The sequence below is a fragment of the Equus przewalskii genome, chromosome 20 (genome assembly GCF_037783145.1).
Source record: "Equus przewalskii isolate Varuska chromosome 20, EquPr2, whole genome shotgun sequence".
NCBI lineage: Eukaryota > Metazoa > Chordata > Mammalia > Perissodactyla > Equidae > Equus > Equus przewalskii.
The window spans coordinates 51181389-51191381 of record NC_091850.1 but is presented as its reverse complement, the minus strand read 5'-3'; the positions used below and the strand labels follow the sequence as shown (position 1 = coordinate 51191381).

Sequence of the window (9993 nt, the reverse complement as noted above, 5' to 3'; positions counted from 1 at the left end):
CCCCTCAATCAGAAGGTGGGGAGGCTCACTCGAACATGATGCTGAAGTGCTCAGCGCGGGCTCGCAGAGTGAGCGACTCACAGAGCAGCTCCCTCCCTCTCCTTGTCCCAGGCCGCAGAACTAGCTGGTGGAAGAACCCAGGGTCCCCTTCTCCCCAAAGCTTTAACCTGACCATAACAGGACGATGAAGCATCTGGAAGGCTTCATTACAATTGCAATGAAAGACAATTTAACCCATTTTTTTATTTAAAATTTAGAAGTTTCTCCTTCCACTCAAACACTCCCCCAAAAAACCCTACCTAAATTAAGTTCCTTTTCTATGTCTTTGGACCTTCACTAAAAGAAAAAGATAAAAGCTCCCACCCTAATATATTTTCTTTTTAACTAAAAGGTTATTTCTGCATAATTCCATAATTATACATGTTTCTATCTAAAGTACTAGTCTCTCTCTCATTGCTCCTTCTCCCTACCATATCTTACTTCCTCTAATAAAATGTCACAGAACATCGGAGATAAAATTTCTTCCTTATATTTGTTATAAGAGGAAACAAAGGTCTTGAAAGAGCATACTCTTTTCAGTCAGCAGCTATCACCAAATGAAAGATTTAAAAATAACGACACATTCATTACATTCTTTTATTGTACTTGATCAATTCTGATGTATAAAAATATACTAGTATTAAATAAAAATAAAAATTAATTTTAAATTTACCACTGTAAGTGTACACACGGTATAAGGAAAACCACAGACCCTTTCCAGTTCCCCACAGGCCACAAACACACAGCTAATTCACAAATTATATTCTTTTTCTTATATGGAGTCTCATGAAAACACAAGTTCTTCCACTATCTGAGTTCAGATGCCAGTATTCCTTCTGGTTACCAATGAATGCCAGCATTTTGAGAAAACAGTTTTCTTTGTAAATATTCCACCAACTCAAGTCTTGATTTTAGCATCTCAATCTCATAATAGGGAATCTGTAAGGAGAGGAAAATGGAGTTGGTCAGAGTTGGTCAGTCCTCTAGGACCTGAAACACCTGGGGTTTGCCGCTACCTTGTCTGTCTCTCCCCTCCCCCTCGGTGGGCTGTCAGCTCCCCAGGGCAGACACTGCAGCTGGCTTACTCATCCTGGATCCCAGTGCCCACCATGGTGCCTGTGACGTGGCACAGACGCAGCAAGTATTTGCCGACTCATAAGTGGGATATTTAACTAAGAATGAAACATGATCTCTGTCCTCAAAAAGCTCACAGAGTAGGTGCCACATCAAAACATATAATAAGTACAAAAAATGAGTAGTCACACAAAGCAGAACGTACAAAGAAAACTGGTGCTCTAGTATTGAGAGGGAGGCAGCATTTTAGATTAGGGTGAAAGGTGAAGCTGAGCCGGGAGTTGGTAAATGACCAGAATTTAGATGCTCAGAGTGGGAGACACGAGTCTAGCGGTGGAAGCAGCCTGGGCAAAGGCAGGCAGGCAAGAGAGAATGCAGGGGCCTGGGGAAAGGGCAGAGCCCACTCAGCTCAGAGCAGAGGGCCTGGCTGCAGGCTGACTGGGGGGCCTGGAACCCCGAGAGCTAGGGGACTTTTTCGTTTCTCCTGGAAGCAGTGAGGAAACAGTGAAGCTTTCCGAGCACACACTGGCATGATTAGTTTTAGGAAAATTAATCTGGGGATACATAACACAGGGTGGAAAAAAAGTAACCAGACAGGAAAGCAGAGAGCAGACTGGCGACAGCTTAGAGAACTGGGGAGCCCCAGGCACATTAACTGGAGACCTCTCACGTGAGCCACTGTTAAGTGGTCTACACTGCAAACACAAACAAGGTCTTAGTCAGATACCTGTTGATGAAGATCCCAGTTTTAACGGGTCATCTTGTCCACTTTATTTATTAAGTCAGAGGGAAATTAAAACGGATATTCCAATAACTAATAATTCTAAAAGCAGAGTGAAGCATAGCTTATAGAGAATACAGGGATGCCTCACTTTGGAAAGCTGAAGGTCTGAAACTTTTGTATTTCAAAACATAAATCAAGAGATTTAAGCCTAATTAACAAAGCTGGCACTTAAACTTTACTTTTAGTAAGTTTGGTCCCCACTGGGCTGGCAGACCACTTAGCACTCTGGAAAAAGCAAATGTGAAGCAGAAATTGCTTTTGGAAAACACGATAGGTGAGGCCATACCTGAACAACATGATAACCGAGTAAGCGCAGGTGTCTTTGTTTCATGGCCTCTTTCCCCAGTAAGTGTTTACTATTCAAACAAAATCTTTTTGGACCATCAATGCACAATGCTACCCTGAAAAATCAGAGAAAGAGAAACTTACTCTTTAAAACAATCCAAAATATTTATATATTTTTTAGTTGCCAGAGTTTATTTGGGATTTAGCTATTCCTTATGTGCCAATATTATTTTCAAATGAGTCATGAATGTGCTATCCTTTAATCTGCTGAAAAAGCACTCTATTTTATTAATGTTTATAAAATGTTACAAGGAATCTCCAAAAATAGTATGCTGCAAAGTAGTGTCTTAATTTCCAGAATCATGTCTATTTTTTCACCTTCTTAAGAAAACTACTGTTTATTAACCTCAACAAGTTTTGTAACAAAAACCACACCAGTTTCTTTACCTTTTATGTACATCTTCATCAACCGTAAACGGTAGTACAAATCCTTCTTCATCTAATTTAATTTCGACATCTGGTGAGAGAAGAAAGGAAAAATTCTTCGTGTGATACCCTCAGAAACATTATCTTCCTTTACTCCTCCTTGTTCTGTTTTGATTTCTTCCACACTGCATTTACAAACCGGGCTGAAGGCTGCAAAGTAATGACCACACCAGACAATGGTGAGCATTTTAATTGAACTGGTTCTATACTCAACCACATCAGCCTTAAATGAAGACGGCTCAACAACTTTAAAATGAGTGGGTCCTCAAGGTGTCCAGGGTAGGACAAGAACCATGCATACCTTCTCTCTCTCCTTCTGGTAAGTGGTGGGGACCCTTCAATCTAGAGAGTAAACAAAATCCTTTAAGTTAAGCAAAGTTAGACAGCTACGCAGCCAGAACCTTTCCTCCCTGGAGCTCCCAGTGCCTCGGGGGAGGTGGAGCATCCTGCACCCTGACAGACATGTGGTCCCTGACATCGGCAGCCTCCCCTTCCTTTCCTCCGAGGTTCTGCCACTCCTTTTGTAATGGAGCCCATAAAGTAGGAGAGGAGAGCGATGCGACCACGTGAAGCCTATAAAACAGTGTCCTCTTTGAGCTGATTTTCTCTGACTCATCAATTAAAAACATTATCAGGGCAGAAGGACTTGGACTCTCCGGGCAGCGCTGTCCAACAGAACTTTCTGCAACGATGGAAATGTTTACACCTGCGCTGTCCCATACTGCAGCTATGAGCCACCCGATCACTTGAAATATGGCCACGGCCACTGAAGAACTGAACTCTGAATTTTTATAATTTTTAATTCATTTAAATGTAAACAGCCACGTGTACTAGTGGCTACTATACTGGGCGGCGCTGGCCTAGAGGATAACAGCAGCTAACAACTGCTATGTTCCAGGTGTTACTCCATATTATTTCATTTAGTCCTTAAACAAGGCTTTGACGTCACTATTCTTCTTCCTCTCATCTTACAGATAAGAAGCAAGCAGAAAGAGGTTAAATTCTTTGCCCAAAGACATTCTGCCATCACGTGGCTGCCATGTGGAACACTCATGTCTGCTCGACAGCCCTCCTGCTCACTCCTGCTCTGCTCTGCCTTCAGAGAAGGGCCAGCTCCACTTTGTGTTTCCAGACCTTCCACGGCTACCAAATCCCACACAGTGCAAAAGAGGACAGCACACTGAGGTCTGACACACGAGCTTAACAAGAAAACTCCCCACTACTCACCTACTGTGTAACGATAGGGCGTTAACACTTTTGAAGCAAAATACAGCCTTGCTCCCAGCAGGTCAATCAGCCCAGTCATCACAGATTTATAAAGCTGGAAATCCACAGGGGTCTCCAGGGAGCAGCACGGGGTGAGAAATGATTTCACTTGATATTTAGGAAGAAGTTTTGGACCCTAGAAATCATATGTGCAAACATGAGACAGAAAAATAAGATATAAACCACAGAATAAAATAAAGGTTTCCTAAGAACAAAAGTCTGATACAAGATTACTTTACAGGCATGTTACTTTTCCAAGACTTATGACACATATCTTTCTCAAAATGACAATGCAAAATATTCTTTTTATAGTTGAAGTCCAATAGTTCAAACTATCTTCTAAACTTTTTTTTTTTTTTTTTGCTGAGGAAGATTTGCCCTGAGCTGACAGCTGTGCCAATCTTCCTCCATTTTGTATGTGGGTCACTGCCATAGCACAGCTGCCACTGTGGAGTGGTGTAGGTTCGACCCTGGGAAACAAATCTGGACCACCAAAGTGGAGCATGCTGAACTTAACCACTAGGCCACAGGGCTGGCCCACTAAATGTGTTTTAAAAGTAGTCAATGGTCACAGAAAGAAAGAAAGAGAGAACAACAACGCTAGTACAGCTCAAGAAACATCTTTGGAACTCTTAGCATTACTTTAAAAACACTCAACTGAAGTTTTTAATAGTGGAAAATCTGATAAAGGTGACATTTTAATTTAGTAAGAAAAGGATAGCTATGTAATAAATGGTGCTAGCAATTGGTTATCCATCTGGCAAAGAACTAAGCCAAATTGTAGCACACACTGAAGACTATAATAAATTCCTGGCGGATTAAAGGTCTAAATGTAGTCAGAAAAACAGTATTTTCAAAAATTTAGCAAACTATTTATATTACCTTAGGAGTGGTAAAATATTCGTGAGACAGGAAACCCAGAAGCCACAAAAGATGAATGGATTGATTACAGAAAACTTAAAACCTCTGTGTAGCAAAAAGACATCAAGACATCACAAAAAATATTAAAGCTAAAAAAATTAAAAACTACACACTAGGAGGAAATATGTGCAACATACATAATAGTTAACACCTCTGTTTTACAATGTGTTTTAGGACAAAAAAAAAAGACCAAAAACCCAAACCTATGAGTTAGGGGGTAAGAAGACAATTCATAGCAAATGTAAATAACTGATCAACATTTGAAAATATGTTCAACTTTATTACTGCTCATTAAAATGCAATTTAAACATGTGACATGATACTCTTTTTCCCTGAGTTGAATGACAAAATTAAAGGGAGTAATAACACTGCAATAGAAGTCGGGGAGCCACGGCCACCTTTATTCTTTGCTGGTGAAACGTGACATCTACAACTATTAGGCAAGAAATTCTGTCAGTATCTATCGAAAATTAATCCGGTAATCCCACTTTCAGAAATATAGTATCTAGATTAAAAAAATACAAAGGTTCTGCGGCTGGCCCAGTGGTGCAGCAGTTAAGTTCACGTGCTCTGCTTCAGTGGCCCGGGGTTTGCTGGTTCAGATGCTGGATGTGGACCTACCCACCACTTACCAAGCCATGCTGTGGCAGGCATCCCAAATATAAGGCAGAGGAAGATGGGTATGGATGTTAGCTCAGGGCCAATATTCCTCAGTGAAAAGAGGAGGATTGGTGGTGGATGTTAGCTCAGGGCTAATCTCCCTCAAAAAATAAATAAATAAATAAATAAATAAATAAATAAATAAAGGTTCCAGTATGAAAGGATATGCAAGGATGTTTATTATAGCATTGTTGATAGAGACAAATGTTGGAAAAAACCTGAAAGTCCATCAATGGTGCAACTCTGGAGTAAATACAGTGAAATATCACGCCACTTTAAAGTCCATCAATGGTGCAACTCTGGAGTAAATACAGTGAAATATCACGCCACTTTTAAAAAAAGTGCATTTCATCTTTAAGTACTGCCCCTGAGGAACATCCATGATATACTGGGCATAAAAGCAAACTGTACTTTCAACAGTCCCATTCCATGAAAAGAGAGAAACTGGATAGAATGTACGTATTTGTGCACATCTGGACATAGAAACTGCTGTTAACACTCTTCCTTCAGGGAAGGAAGCAATTTGGAGTAACTATTATTTATATTAGTACTGTTTAAGCTGTTTTAAAGAAAACAGTGGTACCTTTCCATTCTTATACCTTATTTCAAAATGAGCTCTCTTAAATGTGGTGCGGGCAAGTATGGAGGACCAGGCAGGGATGTGCAAGTCTGGAGATGCCATTTCTGATCCTAAACAAGGTGCGTGATAAAGTTACGAGAATGAGTCTTTAGAGTACTTGACTGGAGGCACAAACTCCACCTCAACTAAACTCTATCAAGTAGAAGTGAAATTTCTGGCTTGGCTTAAAAATATACTCAGAAATGATTTAGGATGTGTTTGGTCCACAGATTCTCACTTTTATGACAGCTACGGGGAGTGCTAAAACCTTTTAAAACCCTCAGAATGAATCTAGGAGAACTAAGACTCATATGCCTGCAGCACTTGATGACCCCTTCCAGGAAATCTTACACAGCAGGAAATGGGTCCCTCAAAGACAAGAAAACAGGAATGGGGTCAATTTATCAAAGAAAAGGCCATCTGGTGGCAACTAACTCCAGGTGAATAAAAGTTCTGCTTTCTAATGAGGTTACTGAGACAGATCAAAAGAGAAAGAACTTAAAGATTTCAGGGGGTGGGGTGGGGGGAACAAAAGGGAACTGCTCCCCCCCCCACCCCCGGGGAAATGAAACAACCGAGCTCCTGCTTTTACCTTATAGAAAGGGCATTCCAGGATGGAGGTTAAGAAAAGCTGGGTCAGTTGTGCCAGGCTCAGTCTGTCCAAGCAGGATTCATTACCTGAAATAAGAAGCATCCCAGTCATCATGAAGTTTGAATCTGGGCACATGAAATGAGAGGAGAAAGCACACAACATTTGTCTATTCGCTCCGGAAGTATCATATTTTTATGACACCAGGAAAGGAACTTGTTAGAATTTGTTATTCCTTCGAGCTTGCCATCCCTGAACTCTCATATTGACTTCCAAGAACTCAAGCTCTTAACTACAGAATATAATTAATTGGCAAAATCTGTTAGGAGAATTAGCAAAAATTTCCTTTAAGTATTGGAGATACAGAAATTTGACATATTTGGGTTGCCTTCAATTAAGATGAAAAGTACCAACCTTTCAAAAGACAGGAGTGTTTTTTGAAACTACATGACTATTACCATTGCCATCAACACATCCCTACAAGAATACTCAGTTTCTCAGCCAGGGCAGCAGCGTCTACCCAAAACTGTCTTCTCTCTCTATGTAATGTCCTATCATTCTTTAACGCTGCATTTATACTAGCATCTGCAACTTCAGATCTCTTCTTTCAACTATTATGGGACAAAAAATAAAGGCAACAGATTGCACAGCGTAAAAGGTACACGTGTGACTTGAAAACATAACAAGGTCAAAGGTTAATTAACCATTTTTTCATTCTCAGAAGTTTTAATCAACTCACCTTGCAGCTGTTGAAGAAAATAAGGGCTGAATATTTTTGACATAAAGTTGACTGGATGGCATTCAATAAGCGAACATGAATGGAGAAGTTTCAATAGTGTTTTGGGTGGAAAATAATTGAAATGTGTGAGTAACGTATTTTCCAATTTTCTAAATAAAGCAGAGGCATTTGGTGGCAAATAATTGAGTTTCCCAAATGGTTCGATTAGCTCAGAAATCTGACTAGGTGAAAATTTTTCTGATTGGCAAACAAAAGTTTCTGCCACTGCATTGAGGATGGGTATTGAAAGAATCTGTTTTCGACAGCAGTACTCCATGACTTTGCTGACAACCTCAGGGTCCAAGGTGAGACAGAGTGATGCCACATGTTGCTCCAGGGCTTTTGTAAAAAATCTGTCATTGTGCCCAAAGTATATGAAAGCCTCTAAGACTTTTACGAGCTCTTCATTAGTGAAATGAGGGACATGCCTCACAACGTATTTACCCAGTTTTATAACCAGAGGAAGCGCCTGAGTTTGATCAAGAACCACTAGGGCGGTGAGCATCTGGCTCAGCGATTTAGGACTCAGGTTGGAAACTACTGACAGAGAAAAGTTGTTTATCTGATTTAGAAACGTCTGGTGTCGGTCCACTTTTTCAGCACACGCCTGCAGTATTCTATAAAGGGCGACAATATCTTCGGGGGCAAATTTTTCCAATTTTTCACCTTGCAGCTGACATATAATCAGTTCCAGTGTTGCACAACCTGGACCTTGCAGTTTAATCAGACTTTCTCCCAGAACACAAAGACTGTGAACTTCCAGGCCACCCCTTTGGAGCCGATGATGGCATTCTGCCACTAGGTTCAATAACAAGCTACTTTGGGGATCCACATACAACAGAGTCAAGGCTTGCAGAGCAGTGACCAGACCAGTGTTTGACAGATTTGAAGGTTCCTGTTCAAACTGAATGCATAAAGCTTGAAAGGCGCTATTCTCTAGGATTTCTCTTGGCAGTCTTTGATCGCCATCTTTTTTTTCCACTTCATAAATCCGTTGTAAGGCTCCTGCTGCCATCGTATCAGGCAAAGTTTGCAGTGTGCTTATAAAATGCAAGACTTCTTCTGATGAAGTGAAGTTGCTTAGTCTCCTGTAAAATCTCTGTTCGTCCACATTTTTAAGATTTTGTTCAAGCCTGTCCCAATCATGTATTTGAGAGAACACCGGCTCACCAACTGGATGAAGGGCATTTCCATTTTCTGAATGGAACTTTTTACAACAGGCATGATGAAACCTGACCCTGAAAGGCTCAGATTGTAGAGAACAGAACCATGGACACAGATGCTCTTTGACGACCTTGTGAACATGATTTACAGGTTGATTTTTCAGAGCAGCCAGAGCTCCCTGTATCCGAAAATCAGATAAATGACAAAGGTTCCTCCGCAACGTAATTAAAGCCATGCCATCAGATTCTCAACTCTTCCTGATTTATAACTAAAGAATAAAAACATAGTGAAATATCTTGAGAATATGACTCACTCAATAACATGAATGCTTACGAAACTGAGGATGAGTACCAAAAGTGGTTCATATTTCCCACTAAAACATAAGCACCAGAGGAGCAGAGCCTGCATCTTAGAGCTTAGAAAAGTGGCCAGCTCATAATAATCGCTATCATTTGCCAAGCACTGTTGTGCTTTACCATTTACTAACAATCCTCCCAACAACACACGAATCAAGAGCTTATATGGTCTTTTTACAGATGTAGAAATTCAAGCACAAAGAAGTTATTTTGCCCAGTTTTCACAAGTACTAAATGGCAGGGCTGTGATTCAAACTCAGGCAGTCTAGATCCTAAAGACGCCTCCTATACGTTGGCTGACGGAAGGAATTGCGTTTGGTTAAATATACTCAAAAAAGGCAAAGGGCAAACTGGCCAAAATTCGTATAGGTTGACACAAAGCAGACACAAAGTTGACACAAACATGCTTCAACGGCCCGGAGATATAGGTTTCCCTTTGGAGTCAGGATTTAGCCAGGATGGAGGAAGATAAAGGTCTAGCTTGGTAAATGGAAAAAAGAAGAAGTAGGATTTAAAAAAACTAACAGGATGCGGGTCCATGCGGGGGGAAAGTGGGCAGCCTGTCCAGACCAAACACCTCGCTTGGGATTCGGGAGCACGAGCGCGCAGGACAGAGCGGACGCGACACCCCGGGGACCGCAACCTCCCAGGAATGAAAGGACCCTGCGGGCCGGGCGCTCTCGAATCCGGCGCCCCAGCGACGTTCAACCCCCGGGTTGGGGGAGGCCAGGGCAGCACGAGAGCCTCAGCGACGCCGGCCGGGACTAACGACCGCAAGCCTGCGCGGACACCTACCGACCTCAGCCGGTCGGAGCTCCGAGCAGCCGCGGAGGCACGCGAACCTCGTGGGCCTCCGTACGCGCACACCGCGGCGGCGGCGGCGGCCAAAGCGTCCGGCGCATGCACAGGACTGGCAGGCCCGCCCACGTCCGGCGCGCGCTGATTGACGCAGCTCCCCTCCCCAGCTTCCTA

General features: G+C 42.0%; 1 protein-coding gene across 6 annotated transcripts; it reads right to left on the bottom strand.

Moving 5' to 3' along the window:
* Positions 1 to 622: 622 nt before the first annotated feature.
* FASTKD3 (FAST kinase domains 3) lies at positions 623 to 9966 on the bottom strand. Of its 6 annotated transcripts, none has more exons than XR_011530473.1 (7): positions 9817 to 9939; positions 7463 to 8933; positions 6727 to 6812; positions 3896 to 4070; positions 2630 to 2818; positions 2184 to 2298; positions 623 to 978 (listed from the first exon to the last, which is right to left on the bottom strand). XR_011530473.1 is itself a non-coding variant. In XM_070587224.1 (7 exons), exons 2-7 carry the CDS (start codon positions 8898 to 8900, stop codon positions 880 to 882), a joined length of 1983 nt encoding a protein of 660 aa, XP_070443325.1. In that variant the 5' UTR covers positions 8901 to 8933; positions 9817 to 9966; the 3' UTR covers positions 623 to 879. The 6 variants fall into 6 exon arrangements, 3 of the variants coding, with proteins under 3 accessions (XP_070443325.1, XP_070443326.1, XP_070443327.1); XR_011530474.1 differs by having other exon boundaries at positions 9821 to 9925; XR_011530475.1 differs by having other exon boundaries at positions 9547 to 9916.
* Positions 9967 to 9993: the final 27 nt, after the last annotated feature.

What these genes read in the sequence shown, in the direction of transcription:
- FASTKD3 (XM_070587224.1), bottom strand. Translation starts at nt 8,900, where the DNA reads ATGGCTTTAATTACGTTGCGGAGGAACCTTTGTCATTTATCTGATTTT. An exon ending in TTTTCTTCAACAGCTGCAAG is followed by an intron (nt 6,813 to 7,462) that starts GTGAGTTGATTA and finishes TTCTTATTTCAG; the next exon opens with GTAATGAATCCTGCTTGGAC. An exon ending in TGGAATGCCCTTTCTATAAG is followed by an intron (nt 4,071 to 6,726) that starts GTAAAAGCAGGA and finishes TATGATTTCTAG; the next exon opens with GGTCCAAAACTTCTTCCTAA.